Source organism: Bemisia tabaci, chromosome 5, assembly GCF_918797505.1.
Source record: "Bemisia tabaci chromosome 5, PGI_BMITA_v3".
Classification (NCBI taxonomy): domain Eukaryota; kingdom Metazoa; phylum Arthropoda; class Insecta; order Hemiptera; family Aleyrodidae; genus Bemisia; species Bemisia tabaci.
In genome coordinates, this window is record NC_092797.1 from 34,796,316 (window position 1) to 34,815,122 (window position 18,807).

The 18,807-nt window shown below is 37.6% G+C and overlaps 1 protein-coding gene across 1 annotated transcript; it reads left to right on the forward strand.

Annotated features, from left to right (window-relative positions):
- Positions 1-5,049: 5,049 nt before the first annotated feature.
- rdgBbeta (cytoplasmic phosphatidylinositol transfer protein 1) lies at positions 5,050-18,572 on the forward strand. The gene is made up of 8 exons (XM_019052170.2): positions 5,050-5,365; positions 6,512-6,660; positions 7,615-7,703; positions 8,465-8,472; positions 9,155-9,226; positions 10,031-10,129; positions 10,855-11,010; positions 14,726-18,572. Exons 1-8 carry the CDS (start codon positions 5,315-5,317, stop codon positions 14,936-14,938), a joined length of 837 nt encoding a protein of 278 aa, XP_018907715.2. The 5' UTR covers positions 5,050-5,314; the 3' UTR covers positions 14,939-18,572.
- The last annotated feature ends 235 nt before the right edge of the window (positions 18,573-18,807 follow it).

The following is an 18,807-nucleotide window of genomic DNA, read 5'->3' on the forward strand; positions in this document are numbered from 1 at the left end:
TTTTGCCTCTTTTTTTGTGTGCAGACGTAATAAGTTATAATTCAGCTATAACTTATTTCGCCAAAGTTTCGGGTGCTTTGCGCGTGTGAACAAGGCCTAGCAAAAGTGCAGTTATATGCGAAAATTTAACTTAAGAAACATGGAGAAATCACATTGAACGGGCGTTCACTTCGGTGGGAAATCAGAAGTCTGCACCTGCGGGCTGATTGTTGAAATTGATAGACAAAACTACGGACAAAGAAGACAAAGGGGCGATATGGAGGGACCCTGGTGGAAGCGGGTGGCTCAAATGGACAAAGGAGAAAGGTAATTAAAAGACTAAAGGAAAGTAAAAGACTAACTAACGGTAACACACGAGAGACCCCATGCCCTATAGTTAGTTCACCATTTATCCCCTTCGTCTATGAGGACCATACATTTCAACCAATCGGGTCGCTCCATACGCCCTATGTCTTCGTTGTCTATCGCTTTGTCTGGCAATTTCAACAATCATTCCGCTGATCCGTGAGAGGTGAGCCCAAAACAGTCTGGTTACTGTAGCTATCGTGCGGCAACCAAACAGACAATTGCCAAATTCTCTCAAATTTTCCCTTTTCTTTTCAAAATATCGTTAGAAAAATGACAGCGACAAAATACTTATGGTTTAAAAAATGACTGTCAAATTCCGGCAAGGACAAATATTTGACATCGACTTTTGTCAGTTTCTGATTTTAGTTTTTGTGGTGGTTTAGAGGCTTTGCGTCTCTGTTTTCTGATTGAAATTTAAAATAAAAGGCAGAAAAATCTTTTTACACAAATAATAGCGGAAAAAAAAGAAGGGAGGAAAAAAATTAAAAATACTATGCGCAAGTTGCATACGCGGGAGCCCACACAACTCCGCGACCTCAGGTGATTTGCGAGATCTGCAAGTCTGCAACGACAAATCGACGATTGTAGGTGTGTTTGCCTACCCAGCTATTTGTAGGCGCTAGTGAGGCATTCAGATATCCAACGGCGCGGTGCGGCGTCCGCTTGGCTTGCAATTGGCGGTTTTTTGAATTTTGGAATCATTTTGTTGACGATTCAAGTTATTTTAGTATTTATTGACCGTTATAATGCCAGATAACGGAGATTGTTTGCAAGGTCATCCCTCACTATCCGAATTCATCTGTAGGAATATGTAATATGTTTTGATGACAAAGCTTTGATGACAAAGTGTCGGATCAGTTAGCTTTTTAAGTCATCATCCACCCTTACATGTACAAACTTTTGATGACAAAGCTATGATTGCCTTGGAGTAAAGTCCTCTCCTAAATTTTGAAAAATACTATGAGAAAAAGTCGCGCGCCAGGTCCAAAAGGCAGCAACAACATTTGCAGAAGTCAATGACGCATCGCACAATACACCAGATTTGCTGAACACGCTCATCCAAACCTTCCTGTTGATTATACCACTCTCTCATTCCATCCCACTGTGCTCCAATTTTTTTCGAGAAAGTTTTCAGAAATTGAACAAAGCGGCTAAGTCTTGAATCTCGGGGTGGTTTTGCAAGTGGTTTGTTCAGAAAAGCGGGGAAAGTGTCGGGCTGGTCATCGTTTGTCGGTTCGGTCGGAATCTCTTCAAGCTCGAAGTCGAGTTGGTCACCGGACTCCAAGTCAACCTCGTTAGAATTCATTTTTTTAAGGCACAGCGGGAGCGTTCACTTCACAGGTCCTTTCTCTTCCAGACGACAAACACAACTGACCGGTTTGATGACACGTGGTTCAATTTATACCTTTTTTCAAGACCCGATCTGCGAGCGACCGCCGCACCGCGCCGATCAGCGGAGTCTTGTTCTGAGCTGACGTCACCGCTAGCCAATCAGAATGCATAATTTTTCGCATACAAAACAGGTTCTCTTCCTCTCTTTTTTGCCTGTCTGCTCTGTACTCTCTGTGCGCTCGTCGCATTCAAACCGCAATTACGCTTGTCTCGTTGTCTGAGCATCCCACTGACCTTGAACCGTTTCAAATAATTTGATTTATGGAATTTGAACGTCGTTGCACCGATACCGTTCAAATACCAACTTCCACCGACTGTGACAGGACACCTCCGGGATGGGTCTGGTATCGGAGACTGGAGAGTACGATCTGATGCAGGAAATACCCTAGCTGGAAAATATTTTCGGAAAATTCCCCTCCTCCGATCCGCCCCGGACCGATGCGAATCTTTTATACTATCGAAGATCGGAAAACTGTACTGACCGAATTTTGATACGACTTTTCGTTTTCGAGAAAATTCGGCTTTTACCTAAGTCGCATGCGTATCTTATGGGTATATACGAGTTTTTATGCTTGCTTAAATAAATGGGGTTGGTAGTTTACTCTTGACTTTTATTATTGACAGGTTGTATGTTTGATGTTAAAAACACGTATATGACGCAATTAAATTTTCCTTACAACGTTGTCAGATTGTGCAAAATAAATTTCGATTTTCGGACTTGTAAAAATTTAGCATCAATAGACCATCACCTCCGCCCGCAATGGTCAAAATCTTCGGAACATCCCCCTCCTCCGATCCGCCCCGGACCGATGCGATTCTTTTACACTATCGAAGATCGGAAAACTGTACAGACCGAATTTTGATACGACTTTTCGTTTTCGAGAAAATTCGACTTCTACCTAAGTCGCATGCGTATCTTATGTGTATATACGAGTTTTTATGCTTGCTTAGATAAATGGGGTTGGTAGTTTACTCTTGACTTTTACTATTGACAGGTTGTATGTTTGATGTTAAAAACACGTATATGACGCAAATAATTTTTCCTTACGATGTTGTCAGATTGTGCAAAATAAATTTCGATTTTCGGACTGTTAAAATTGTCGGCATCAATAGACCATCACCTCCGGTATGGGTCAGGTATGACTGGAGTGTAAGGTCTGATTCGGGAAATTAAAAGATATAACCAAGTTGCCGGACGGTGCACATAATTAAATGATTTATTTATCGATGAAATTTTGCAACATCGAATTTTACAGTGTTGCCAGATGGTGCAAGAAATTAAATATTTTCCTTACATTGTTGTCAAATTAGGCAAAAAATTCGGATTTTTGGACTTGTAAAATTTTCGGCATCGATAGACCATATTATCCTCTGGGATGGGTCTGGTATCGGAGACTGGAGAAGAGGGTCTAATTCAGGAAATACCCTCGCTGGAAAATATTTTCGGAAAATTCCCCTCCTCCAATCCGCCCCGGACCGACGTGATTCTTTTACACTATCGAAGATCGGAAAACTGTACTGACCGAATTTTGATACGACTTTTCGTTTTCGAGAAAATTTGACTTTTACCTAAGTCGCATGCGTATCTTATGTGTATACATGAGGTTTTTATGCTTGCTTAAATAAATAGGGTAGGTAGTTTACTCTTGACTTTTACTATTGACAGGTTGTATGTTTGATGTTAAAAACACGTACTTATGTGACGGAAATAATTTTTCCTTACAATGTTGTCAGATTGTGCAAAATAAATTTCGATTTTCGGACTTTTAAAATTGTCGGCATCAATAGACCCTCACCTCCTCTTCCTTCACGAGATAAAGTCGAGTATTTAACCGGCATTAAAATAATAAGTGCACTCAATTGACAATTAGACACATTATTTTAACTAAACAATCATGACCAATGGAGTATTCAACAAAATATCGCACAATCCGTTTACCTACACTTCTTCTTCCTCATACTCAGTGGGTCCTAGGAGTAAAAGGACCATACTTGGTATTGGGAAAAATGCTTCGTAAGTGGGATTTTTCCTTGGGACAAATCTCGTGAAAAGGCCCGTGGAGACAAGACCGAACGCAGAAGAAAAAGGGGGTAAAAAAATACTAATGCGTGATCAATTTTCAAGGACAATTCTGTAATTTCTCTAACAATTTTAAATTGATTAAAACGCGTAATATCCAAAATCTAAGCTCACATTTGGATTCCCCGTGAAAAACTGATGCGATTTCATGTATTATGTTAGAATAGCGTGAAGGAAAGAGGTTTAATGACGTAAAAAAACACTAATGTGTGATCAATTTTCAAGGACAATTCTGTAATTTCTCCTACGATTTTAAATAGATTAAAACGCGTAATATCCAAAATCTAAGCTCAGATTCGGATTCCTCGTGAAAAATTGATGAGATTTCATGTATCATATGTTAAAATGGCGTGAAGGAAAAAGGTTTAACGACGCGTGTAGATTCTGTCATACTTTCCCTTTGAACTACGCCGCCGCGGCGCTTAGCGTTCGGTTTCGTCCCGAGGAATTCCTCACGATAAATTCTTATTCTTCCTCCTCCGCTGACCCACTGAGCACTACCCATGTTGCCACGTTGCATTCATATGCTCGAATCAGTATGCCTACGTTACGTGTCTATCCTTCACGCTATGCTCGGGTATGATCCATGAAATCGCATCGATTTTCAACGAGGAATCCGAATTTGAGCTTCGATTTTGGGTATCACGCGTTTTAAGTCACATGCTCCAAATTCGAAAATCCGAAATGACGGGCGTGGCTTAAAATGCTATCTCGGGTCCTGTTCGATGGATTTTTCTGAAATTCGGTGCCAGGGTATGATACATGAAATCGCATCGATTTTTTACAAGGAATCCGAATCTGAGCTTCGATTTTGGGTATCACGCGTTTTAAATCAAAATCTGTCAAAATTCAAAAAATTCATAATTCGAAAATCCGAAATGACTGAAGTGGCTTAAAATGCTATCTCGGCTCCTGTTCGATGGAATTTTCTGAAATTAGGTGTCCGGGGGTATTTTTCGACGGGAAACTCGAATTTTTAGTCAATTTTTTAAAATTCTCAACTCCAAGATGTTGGATGTGGCCTAAAATAAGCCGCCCTGGTTCTGGCCTCGGTTTCTGTTTTTTAGAGCTTTGTGAACCGCGGGATCAGGGGTACTAACAATGAGATGAGATTTGCGCTCAATATTTCAACGCCCGTCAGATTGAATTTGCGCGCGCTTCTTTCAACCGTCCCGCGAAGTTTCGACTATCGATCAAGTGGCTCGATCTAGGCTCGATCTATCGCTGGAAAATGGAGCAAAATTTTCTAACCTCAACCTCAACTGCGCGATCTTCAAATTTCCCTTTCTGCGATTCAGCGATCTAATAATTTGGTGATTTCTTTTGTGACTCTTTAAGATTCAAAGCATCTTGCACTATGTGATCAATTCCTTACTTTCTTCCCTAACATTTCAAGTGAATTTCCCTAGAATTGTAAGTGCGTTTTAGCATTCAGTGACAGATTCGACCTCTTTGGAAAAGTGCGATTTTGGTGGAAGTCCAACCATTTTCACAATGGTTTTGATCAAAGAATACAGAACATGCATGCCCCTAACTGTGGAAGAGGTAAAATTTGTCTTTTAACTTACACCCTCATTCTCTCTTGATACCACCTTGATGATCAATTGTTTTTGTTACCGTTAGCAGTGACATCTCCTGCAAGTTTGCAGGGTTCATGTTCTCGGCAGTCCGTCTGCATTATTTAACATTCCTAGCGTCACCTCAGGATCTCCACTTCATTACTTGAATTGATTTTATTACACTCTGCCGTTTTGTCTCCTATCATTACCAAATTGTGTGAAGTACCCAAGGCATCAGAGCTTGACACTGGATGCAACCCTGTCGTTCTATTGGTGAAGTCATCAATTGTCATTTAATTGATTACCTCAGAGCTTGCTGCATTATTGTTTAAGTATTGGTTTATTTAAGGACATATTCTAATCATATAACTAATTGACTTATTGAATGGATTAATTAATACCCGAGTGTTAGGTGCATAAGGGAGCGCCCATGAAAGAAAGAAATTCGGAAGAGGCACGGCCATAAGTTTCTTTCTTACATGGAGCGCCCCTGAAGTAAGTAATGTCACTGTCAAATATCACTTACTGACTGTGTGAGTCCATGAAAACTCCACATATAAGAGTCTTACAGTTGCAAGCTAAGATTTCTTCTCAGATTATGTCAAGTATTAGCTGTACTTACTTAAAGTTTAAGGCATTAGCAATTAGCTGAACATGTAAAACCAACAAGTAGCCCCTGTTTTGACACTTAAAACTCCTGGCTAACATCAGTCGAGCAATTCAAAATCACTCTCATGTCCTTAGAGTGAAGGAAAAATTGCATCTACAGCCTGTCTTGCATCAATTCAAATGCCTCAATATGTTAACCATGGTACTTCATAGTTCAAAATATCGAAGTTCTTGTCAGGTCAGCTGATACTGAAGTATTTACTTTTGAGTATCTCGTGTAGTGGACCGTCTGAGGTATATATGCATAGCTTGGTCACTTGGTCAATCCTCAATGGCTATACGATGGTGGTAGTAGTATTGCTGGTAGAAGTTAAGTCAACAAGTGACAACTTAAGTCTCACTTGATATCCAACAGACTGTGATTACTTTTGGTACCGGGTCTCCCTGAATTAATCGCTCAAGTTCTCTTAGAAATCTTTATTTTAAAAATTTGGTGTTTTTTTTTTTTTTTTTTTTTTTTTAGTATCAAATAGGTCAGCTGTATATGATTGCTAGGCATAGCAATGAACAAACTGAATCCGGTGAAGGTGTAGAAACTGTTGTCAATGTTGCCTGTGAAGATTCAACTCATGGCAAAGGTCAATATACCGAAAAACGTATCCACTTATCTAGGTAAGTCTTAAAGATTAAGGATCTTCATATGAATGGCACAGGTTGAATAATACATCTATAACTTCAAAAACACTGCTCTAGCTGGATCCCTTAGTGTCATTTTGGTTGACAACTTTTGTCTCTCATCGGCACTGCTTTTTTCTTGGATTCAGTTTGTAACAAAGTAGGGAGAAAAAATCTCTATTTGACTCTCAATTTTTTGCGTTAACTTTCTTAAGTGAAACTCTTATTGTTTGAGTGTTTGTTCGTTGCAAATAGTTTTGTGGTTCAATGTGTTTTGAACGTTGCTCCAAAACCTAGATGTTCACTCATTAGGTAACAATAAGCATAATTTAACAGCTAGCCTTTCATGAGAGGATGTATACCTTTTGCTAATCTATAATCTACCATTTTCCTAAATTTAGACTTTCCTTAGTTTACTAAGACACCAGGAAAGTATATTGTCATCAATCAGTCGCTTGACTATTCTCACTCATATCACGCATCTTGGCCTAAACAATATTTCTGATTGAATCTTGTTTTCAAGTTAGGCAAATTCAGTGGCCGCCTGTGGTGTAGTGTTCGCAGCGCTCATTCAGGAGGTCCCGGGTTTGATTCCTGGCTAGGCGACCCGAGTCTGATGGTCTCAAACAACGTTTGCCTTGGGCTGGTACTTGGTAGGGACGGAGGTGGCGGGGCTCTAAGTGTAAGCGCAGGATTATCACCTGTGTGGTGTTTGAAGTAGTAAAAAAAAAGAAAAAGTAACAACATCATTCGAAGGTTCCAAAAATAAGAACCATTTTGTATAGATTGCTCTGCTGTGCCTTTAAGGAGGGCACTATTTAACCAGATTAAGCCACTAATCTCTATCAATGATCCACTCCATTGAGGAAAAGCCTAGGATTAAAAATATCATGGGACATTTATATTTAATTAAGATCATGACTTATACATCTCCTCCTTTTGTTTTTCCAGTCAGTTACCGTACTGGGTCCAGTCACTAATACCGAAAGTATTTTACGTCACAGAAAAGGCCTGGAACTATTACCCTTTTACTATAACAGGTAAACATGAAATTTCTATATTTATCTTTCCATGTTCTGTTGCTTAATCATTCTGAATCATGTGTTAAATATCTGAGAAAAGGAATTTCTGGTTGCTGCGTTTTTATTGTGTTGCATACTGAAACTCAATCATCCAGTCTGACGAAGAAAAAAAAAAATAATTAACCCGAAAAATTTTAGGCATATGATGATAAAAAAGACAATCAGCTTATGGTAAAAGAAAAAGTTTCTCAAAGTAAAGGTAAAAACCGATTAAGTGACTTCTGCATGATTTCCTCCTGCCTGATAGGATAAAGTGGTGATACTAAGTCAAGTATCCCATTTTGTATACTTCGTATCTAAAAGTTAGAATTTGAAAATGAAAATTTTCTCATCTGAGAGTTGTCAAACAACAGAGTTTTTTACATTCTTGTCCTTTCTTTCTGTTCGCCCTAAAAGCTGAAATTTAATGGTTCAATAGAGAGTTCAGATCTATGAGAGTGCACAATGTTGCCTTTTAATGCACAAGACAAACATTCCTTTTCCCCAACATCATTTAGTTTATTTTCATTGAAATTTAGCAGCAATGTTGCTCTTGTGAACCAAAGATCCTCTTCAGAAATTCCATGCGTTTATTACTGCATCATCTAAGCCTCACCATTTGTTTTCCTTTTTTTTTTTTTTTTTTTTTTTTTTTTTTTTTATTTAAGTATACCGTAATTTCTAATTAAAATGTTATTTTTCTTTTGTTTCATGGTTTTCCGGAATTTTCTCGCTCGCAGAATACACAGTAAGAATCTTTATCTATTTACTACAACATACTTACATACTACAACTTTATCTATTTCATAGTAAGAATTATAACTAATGTACAGATCCTTTCACACACAGGTCAAGTGTGCCGCATGACTCAGTGTGAAGCACTTGGTCAATGAAGTATATTTTTGGATCTGTGTCGTGCAACACAAATCAGCAATCTCTGAATAGTAGATGGAGTGCAAGATGACAGCAAAATAGAGAACATTTTCACCTACAAGTTGCCGTTCACAAAATCCATATGAAAGTGCTTGGTTGCAAGTTGTCATCTATAATTTATAATATTTTTAATGTTGGGTCCTAAACTGCTACCAAACAGGGAACTGCCTCGTAAATTAGTAAAATCTTTTTAAGCCAGGATACCCTTACCAGCAACTTCAGCTTTAAACCCACTGTGATATATCATTCCCTCAAATCTTCAATATTTGACGTACAATGCCAGGGTTAGTATTTATTTCTTCAGGAAAGAGCAGTTCTTCCAAGGGTTGTGGTTTTTCTGTAATCTTTCAAGACACATAATTAGTGCTGACTATTGATATAGGTCAACTAGTTGGTTCGCTATCAAATTCAGCAAACTTAATCCTTATGTTTAACTGATTCTATAGAACAGTGTTTCAATGTTTATTATTTTAATTTTTGTTCTGTATTTTTGACAGTGTTCCTTCTTGCCGAAATTTACCATATCTATAAGGACAAAATTCGAAGATAATAACGGCTCTAACGATAATGTAAGTGCAATGTTTCAGTAGCTCTCTCCTTTTTTTTTTGGATTTAAACCTAGATAAAATTTCAAAGGCAAAAGATCTAGAGCCTAGGAAGATCTAGGGATAAAGGCAGGAAATGAGGAGATGCGATCTGCCGGAGGAGCTCTGGCAGGATCGCTATCAGTGGCGGTTGGGTGTCACAGAGCGCACAGAAGCGCTATAAGAGCGACTTGTTAGTTAGTTAATAAAAGATCTAGAGTCCTCAAATACAATTTTCAGGTTCTTCACCAGCAAGAAAAATGTTTGCCTTTAAGTAAAAAATCACTGAAATCAACTCTTAACTAAAATGTTAACGTTTTTGTCCCTACTAGTCATGAGAAATTTGAAATCCCTGATTCCCTGCTCACAAGAAAAACAATAGCCTATTAGAATTAAACTGCTCATTACAACAGTTCTGACAAGCTTCTTAATAAAGCAATTTTCCTTCCCCACCATGTGTCGTTCAAAATATTAACAACAGGCAAGAACTCAAGCAAAGCACCAAGATCAAGGTTGCCATATTTTAATACCGCAAATATTGTTACCATAACATTCAGTACAGTTCTCACATAGACTTTATTTTTTTCATGAGCAGTAGGATTGAATTTCTGCATCGTAAAATGTTAACTGTCTCAGTTAGGAGTTGATTTAAATGATTTTCGTCACGCCAATCATGTTCTACCTGAAATATTGATTAGAAACCAAGTATCAAAATGCTTTTCAGCTTTTTCCTTTGTAAAAAGCAATAATAAGGGTTTATTTAACCTTTTTTTCCTTATTTATTTTCAGTGTTTGAATCTGTCAGAAACAGAATTGGCGCTTAGAGAAGTTGATGTCATAGATATTGCCTATGATGAAATCAATCCTAAACATTATAAAGAAGAGGAGGTGAGTGGAACATTTAACTAAGCCAGTTCTCCTTTCAATGTTTTCAGAAAAAAACAATCCAAGGCAATGAATTTTTTCCCCAATTGATCGGGAAATATTTGCATTGCAGAAATACCTACATCGAGAAATTTATCAAAGATAAAATCCATAAGTATTGATTTTGCTTTATCTGTTTGTACCAGCCACTTTATGGCGTGTCAATTTGTTTTCTTCATCTTAAAAAGCTTTCTCAGTAATTTTCAACCACCCTAAATCATTAAAAGAGCAGTTTTCTTTCATCCTTTTGACAAGATTCATACAATTATCAAATCTGTAAACTATTTAGCTTATAAAAAGAAAAAAAAAAAAATTCAATGAATCTGAAATGCTTCTCTCCTACTCCCCAACTTGTAACCCCGCTGTAGCAGCGGCCTTGATTCTCAGATTATAGCCTATTAACCAACAGTAATCGTCAGCAATATTGTTGATCTCATTCATGCCATCTTTATAATGTCATCAATTCATAATGCATAGAATAATATTGTGTCTCATTGGTACCATTCATTTGATATCATTTGATTAGTTAAAACATACCTAATCATAATTAAAACGTACCGTAAATGGGTAAAGATTTTCATCACAGTTGACAACAACTGAATATTGTTTTAAAGATTTCAGTAATCTGTTAGAAGTTTCATTTATGACAATAAATGAGTTCAAATGGCTTCCCTTTATTTAAATTTCAGGATCTGCGTTTTTTTCAATCCAAGAAAACTGGTCGAGGACCTCTTGCGGAAGGCTGGAGAGACACAATCACACCTATAATGTGTTCGTATAAAGTTGTAGAAGCATCTTTTGAAGTTTGGGGACTCCAGACAAAAGTAGAAGACATAATTCAAAAGGTTTGTTTTCATTTCTTCCTCTGACATAATATTGCGGCACCATATTTCAATTTCACGGATGTATGTGCTTCATGTACTCCTGATCAGGGATTTAGAGCTGAGGTTTGAGGGAGCATCATAAACGGAGTCGCATCGGCGCGCAAGGCGGAGGCCCGGCGCGGACTTTCATGCTGCGTCGAACAATGCGCCGGGGGAGCGCATTTGCCGTTGAGGCGGCTTAATCTGGTGAAGCCGACACCGGGCTGATTTTCTGATGCTGCATCAGTTTTGATGCTGAGTCCAGCATCAAAATTGAGGCGGCTTCAATTAGCAAACACGTCGGACGCCAGCGCCCCGGGCCCGGCTGCTGGTCGGCTAATTGCACCGGGCTGTGTTTTCAACCCTTCCTCGGCGTCCACTTCTTAGAACTTCTTGGCGAGGCGTGGGCCGCCGCCAAGACAAAGGGGTGTTCCGCGATTTCATCGCCAAGTCCGAGGGTCGCGGTCTTCTGGGACAGCCCCGTCGATAATTAAGCTGGGTGGCGGGTCCGAAAATTGAGGCCGTATTGGGCCGCAAGCCGAGGGTCCGGCCTCAGAAGTTGAAGCCCATGTTGGTCCCTGAGCCAGCATCAAACCTCAGCATCAGCGCTTAATGCTGGCTCGGTCGGCACTCCAGTATCGGGCTTCAATGCCCGAAGCCGGCGCCGGCAGGTTACGCGCATAAGGCGCGGCGCAGCATGCCCGCACGGCCGCTACCTGGGCATACGGCATTAATGCTGAAGTTATGAGTCGATGCTGTACAGCATAACCTCATGAGGCGCCTCAAATGCCTGCTCCTGATAAGAAACTATTTTTCGACTTGAGCTACTATCTCTCTTCTCTAGACTTCTTTTTTTGTATGTACCACAATCAAGCATGTACAAAGTTTCACCGTGTAAATCCTTTTTCAAAGAGGAAAGATCAGTCATTGTGCAGATGAATGAAGCAGACCATCAAGACCAATCCCTGCATGACGTCACATGCCTGGCGTATGGCTCTTGTAGCGGCAAATGGCTCCATATCTTAACAGCACCATTCTGTGCTTGTGTAACTGTGACCTTTAATCTAGTCCAGTTTATTTTTGTGGATGGACGTCCATTCAAGATTTTCCAAGGCCTGCACTATGGTCTGGGGGCGCCGAATTGTGGCCAAAAATCCGATTTTTGAAAGTACGAAAATCTGGCAATCGAGCATATAATCCTTATCTACATCCTTTAGTAGGTGTGAAATGACCCATCAAACCTTCTGTAATTGTTTTTACGATCAGATACATGGTGGCGAACTTCACATCCTCGAGGTAAGTAAACAAACGTGAGAATTTAATGTGCACGTTATCGTGTCTTGCCTTGTGTCGTTTGGTGATAAGTTGGCGTAAATCCCCGATCAAATATGGAAAAGAAAGGTGAAAGTAAGTACTTTTGGATGGTTTAATCGTTTTTATTATTAAGATTAATTTTATGATCACCATGAGACTTCAAAGTTTTGTCCTAATTTAGGCAAAAAATTTCCTTCACCTTAAGTTTTAGTTACCAGTAACACGAGGTAACACGTTCTCATTTGTGCAAAAATGTTGCTCATATGTTCCTCTAACAGGATATCACAGGTTTTTTTGCGTATTTTTGCGTCTGGGGCCTTTTTTGGTCATTTTAGTGAAGGACTTATACGATTTTCTGCGCAATCTGATTTCATTGCAGAAGGAGATAAGAGAGATGAGACAAGGTCAACGTTTGATATAGGGTGATTCATATGTATTTTTGGCTGCTGAATCCGAAAATGATATCAGTTTTTTTCCAGCACTTGCCAGATTTCCGGAAAATAAATTTTTTTTGCAAAAAACCTCATTTTTAAGCAAAATAATATTTTCTCCGGAAAAACGACAAATGGTGGATAAAACTTAGGTTTTTTTTTTTATTCTTTAGCCTGTATACATAATACAAATTTATTAACTCGGCCCGCTGTGGTGCGTAGTGGTTGGAGTGCTGGCTTTAAGATCAACAGGTTCCGAGTTCAATTTCTGGCTAGGCAACCCGAGAATGGTAATCCGCAAGGTTTTAGGGTCTGATCTGGGTCTGGGTCTGAAGGCCCCAGAGGCAAAAAGATGCAAAAAAACCTATGATATGCTGTTAGAGGAACATTATGAGCTACATTCTTGCACTGATAAGAACGTGTTAGCTCGTGTTAGTGATAACTAAAACTTAAGGTGAAGGCAATTTTTTGCCTAAATTAGGACAAAACTTTGGAGTCTCATGGTGGTCATAAAATTAATCTTACTAATAAAAACGATTAAACCATCAAAAAGTACTTACTTTCACCTTTCTTGTCCATATTTGATCGGGGATTTACGCCAACTTATCACAAAACGACACAAGGCAATACACGATAACGTGCACTTTAAATTCTCACGTTTGTTTACTTACCTCGGAGGATGTGAAGTTCGCCACCATATATCTGATCGTAAAAACAATTACATAAGATTTGATAGGTCATTTCACACCTACTAAAGGATGTAGATAAGGATTATATGCTCGATTGCCAGATTTTAGTACTTTCAAAAATCGGATTTTTGGCCACGATTCATTAGGCCTAGAATCTTTATAATAATTCTAACCATGAAAATCAGCGCAGAATGGTTGACAGCCTCCAATGAGTATAAGAATGTCAAAGCTATTTAGGTCTAAGTAGTATTGAGTATATCTAGAAAACTTTGCTAGCAGGGTTTGATGATCAAAGAGTAAATTATTTTTAAAAAATCGCTAGAAATGAAAATTTTTAGGGACAATTTTTGGTTCGGGGAGGGGGCGCTCTAAAGGGCTAATGCCATATGTCTTGCTAACACGAATATCACCATATTGAATGTGCAATTTTTTTAACTTACGCTCCAGTCAGGATCAATAGACCGAAAAACATAATACTGACTTGATTCAATTTCAATCATTTCTTCTCCTCTTATTTTTCTGGATTAAATACGTATTTTTGGGGCTTCTGCCCTGATAACCTCTTGATCATTGAAAAATAGATTTCATATTATAGTGAGACAACCTTCAAAACATTAAACTGACATTCAATTTGGTATTCTAATCATATTTTGGCTTTTCTTCTAATTTTTTGGTTTCAAGGGCCTGCCGCCATCTTGGATTTAAGAATTTTGTAAAACTAAGGTCAAATTTGAATTCAGCGACCCAAAAAACATAAGTACACCAAATTTCATGATATTCTGATCATTTCCTGATTTATGGCCACAATTCGGCGCCCCCAGACCATAGTGGCCTGTTTGGAATCCTTATGGTAGGTGTAAGGATTAAACTAGAATTCAAAAGTGCATAAGATAAGTCAAAAAATCTTTTCCATCATGGAAGATCAATGACATGAAAAAAAAAATCATCTTTATTCCTCTCTACTTTTTTCACCCTCTTGGAAGTTACAGTTATATATATAAAGTCGCTATACAACGCACTCTGGCGTTCTCCAACACCCAAACGCCACATATGCCTGTCTTCCCAGAGGTTATCGGGCAACTGACACTGCAACATCTCTTCGTCAATGCCCTGCCGCTAATCCTTTACGGGACATTACAGTTTATTTTCTAATAACTCAGTTCTGAAAAAGTACATAATGCTCCTTTGGGTACAGATACGTCCATTTGCCTAATGTAGGGAGCAAGTTCTGAAATGATCATTTTCTCTCTTTCTTTTTTGCAGTCAATAAGAAACATTCTACTGTTAGGCCACAGGCAAGCGTTTGCCTGGATTGATGAGTGGTACGGTATGTCTCTAACAGACGTAAGGTTATATGAAAGCGAAATGCAGAGGCAAACCAACTCAAAAATCGTGATTGATGATGAACTCCTGACTCCGTCCTCACCACCGAAATTCCCGATGTCACCCTCGAGAGGTTGGTTCTCATGGTCCTAATACTCATTTGGTATGTATTCAGATACATAGCTCTACCAGAACTTCTCCCTTCTTGGAAATCACTTGCCGCAGCATTTTGTTCCTATCCGTTATTATTTCCATAGAATATTGCAAGTTGGCAATTTTGCAATATGGCAAGTTGCAAATTGCTTTATCTTGATCGAATTTAAAATCATTTTGACTTGTCGTAAGTATTGTTAAGCACATTTAGTGAATGAATTTATGTATTCCCATTGATTTGATTTTTAGCTGTACTGTTTTCAGCTTTCGTCTATTTAATTGGCGTACAAAATTTAATCAATGTATGAAAATTTGCATGAGAAAAAACTGAAATAAAAGTTCATAATCTTTGACTTGATATAGATAATTTTCCTGAGAAGATATTTTAGGTTGGGAAATGACAACAAGAATAACAGTGTATTGATAAAAATTAAGAATGTTATTTTGATTAAGGTGATGGGCTATAGTGCTGTAAATCACGAAGATAATGGGTTAGCAAGTCATCATTTTTTAATTATTACTGCCTTACAACTCAAGATTGGCCTCACGGTCTCCATGCTCTTAGGATCGCAAGATGAGGAATTTTCTACACCCCTGAATAATATCATGCAAAAGAGGTCCGTCTGTGTTGAAAGATATGAGATATCTGCTGAAGGCTAAGCCCTGTATTTGGAACACTCAGTTGTTACTCCGAGTAATGCTTTAGTAAAGTGAATTCAATGAAATCTGGCGCCTGTGAACTACAAACTTTAGATAAAATCCAGCACTATCATAGATTCTTAGATTCTTTTTCTGAACTCCTGTTGCAGGCAGACTTTATTATGAAGTATAAAATATCAATGTGAAAAGCATATTTACATTACAAACCATTATTTTAAACATTCTTCAAAAATTCTTCTTGCAGCACAAAAATTATATGACTTTGAGTAGTAATTAGAACATGTTACTAAATGCTTACATTAAAGTAGGTATTATTGTAAATAAATATGAGAGCTGTTTTTTCTGTTACGGAGCTATATCTAAGGATGGAAATGATGTGTACGTTAAAATAATCGTTACCATCCACTAAATATGCTGTTATTCAGCTGTGCTATTGAGTAAATGAAGACTGCTCGTTGCAAGCACTGATACTAATAATTTTAGAAGAGGCATCTTTAGTTTAAATTAGACCCATTAAGCTATTGCTATATGTATAGCTAGTGCAAGCAAGTAATAATTTTTTTGTATCATTTCTAATTCTAGAAAACAAGAGTTTTTATCTTTTTCCTCCTCGGTACTTACTTACCAGCTAATCTCATATTCTTTCATTTGATAAAATATCCGAACTATGGTGCAGCAGAATTCTACGCTTTGTGTGCTACATCGTTCAAAAATGTTTATTTAACTTATAGTTTACATAGATTCTCCTGAGAAAGACGCTAAATAAAGAGGAATCAATGTGTTAGATGCTCCGTACGATGATGCAATTTTAGTCTCCAAAAAGTCTCAATTTTGCTGTTTTTTCACCATGTCAGCATTTTTAAGAACATTTGAATGTTGTCTTCAGCCTCACCACTTTTCAAGTACAGTTTCGAACTCAGAGCTAGCAATGAATTTCGTTTATCAAAGCTTTGATATCCATCAAAGTGTTTGCCCTAATTTCCTTTTTTATGCATGTAGATTTTGATTGATACTCTTTGGAGACCAACTTTTAACATACGCATGTCATCTTTTTTTGTCTTTCATCTGAAAAGTTCCATGAGGCATTTTTCTCTATTGAAAGTTAAAAGCCAAAAGACGCTGATTAGATCGTGAATTAATTTTTAGTTGATGTAAGTAAATTGAGACATGACCTAGATAATCTTTAAGTACCTTTTGTGCATCACTTCAAAAGGGCCTGAAAATGTCATTAAGAGTGAGGGTCTGAGTGAAGTCTAACAGTGCTCTCTGTATAAGAATGACTGAAAAGATGTGAATGGAGCACTCTTTTTCATTTATGATATTGTCTCTGATGTGCAATATCTGGCTCATTGTTAGTTAAGGTTTTTTGGATGATACATTGTATGAAAAATTCCAATTCCAAACTAAATTTTTGGGTGTCAATATGTCCAAGAAACATGAATTGTACCTAGCTGTTACAACTATTGAAACAGTTATCAGCAGCAATCCTTACTTTGATGTTCGTTTCAAATAACTTTTTAATGCGTCAGGATTTTCAGGTTGTCTCCTTCAGGCAAAGCTCCCCTAATGGACAGCTCGAATTCAAGCGATGTAGATGATCTGAGGGGCTCAGAGGACAAGGTGCACAAGTACAGTTTTTACTATCATGAGAAATATGTAATTAAAGTTTCAAAATTACATGGAAGTTCTAACAAACTTTTTGATGTTCACAAATTGAATTCTTCATTGAATATAGTTCAACCTTAGTTCCTTTTAAAATCATCAGTATCTCAATTTTTTTGAGAAACTGCGCCTTGTTCCCCAAGCCCCTTATTTGTGTTTTTTTTTGCGTGTCCTATCATCAGTTTTTTCCCTCTGAGAAAATGTATTAACCCTGATGACCCTAATTATTTCAGTCTGAGATAGCATTTTTTCGCCATCGTGCATTATATTCAGTATAAACCTGATCCTCTCATGATAGAGGGGAAAAAGGTCATTCAAGCACAGTAACATCCTCCGTCTAAATTACTCATACATTAAAATCTTCTGTTCTTAGTAGACTTTTTTTTTAAATGCTTAATTAGGAAACAAAATTTTTCTGTAATTGTATATTTAAATATCCTATCCGTTTTTCATACAGTTTATTTTGTCAAGGTAATGAAGAAAGAGATACTAAAATTTTTATTTCTTACCCTAACTTATTTGACCATAGAAAAAATGAAAATCTAGGGCATCATTTGTACTGCCAATTCATACCGAGTTAGATATTTTTAATTTCTTTTTATTGTTTCTGTACAAACTGTCTGATCTACCCAAATTATTTTAAAGTTTTTACTGGCTCAATCTTCTTTGAACGAATGAGTCTCATAAGCTATCACTGTTTTATTTAAGACAGTACAATTGTTCAATAATTACCAACCAGCTTTTTACGAAGTGTAGAAATACATTTTTCAAGCGTCTAAATGGCACAGTATTCTCCTGATTGATGAGAGATAAAAACCTCTGTACTTAAATATTGTAGTTGAACGGCTTACAAAAAGACGTTTAATCTTGTTTCCATTCAAAAATGAATAATTGCACTTACCCTCCTGAAGGATCTTCCTATTAATTTTTGAGAGAATATCCCTCTTTTTTCTGCCTACTTTGATTCTTCTAGAAAACCAAGTTAGTTTTGTTATGGTAGGTAGTTACCTCAGAAAAACTTTTTTTTTTCATTTTGAACTGAACCAAAACTTCATCATAAGTTTGATTTATGATCTAATTAGAATAGAAGGCTATTGTTATGATTATTTCAATTCCTCCAACAAAAGATAAAACTCCTTCGTACATCCTTTTTACGCACGCAATCAATTCATGCTCTGTCTCTTGGGCAGCTCCTGTTTACTGCTCACTTACAAATGTTTTGTCTTGTTGTCTTGTCATCTGTTTGTTTCACGAAAGATTTATTTTGTTTTTGCGACTTCTATTCAAAATAAATATTCCAAGAAAGAGAAAAGTTTCTACTTTTTTTTATTTATTTTCTTAGTCTCCTTTTCCATTCATTATGCACATCTGTCCTAAGTTCTATGTTGGCGCATGCAGTGAAACCATGCAGTGTAATAAAATTCTTCCTGCATCGCAACCCACAACTAAATTTGAATCTTCAAAGGCGATTTTTGAGGAAATTGATTTTTTTCCATTCTATATGCAATCTGATGCAATGCTGGTCATAACAGGTTTAACACAAACGA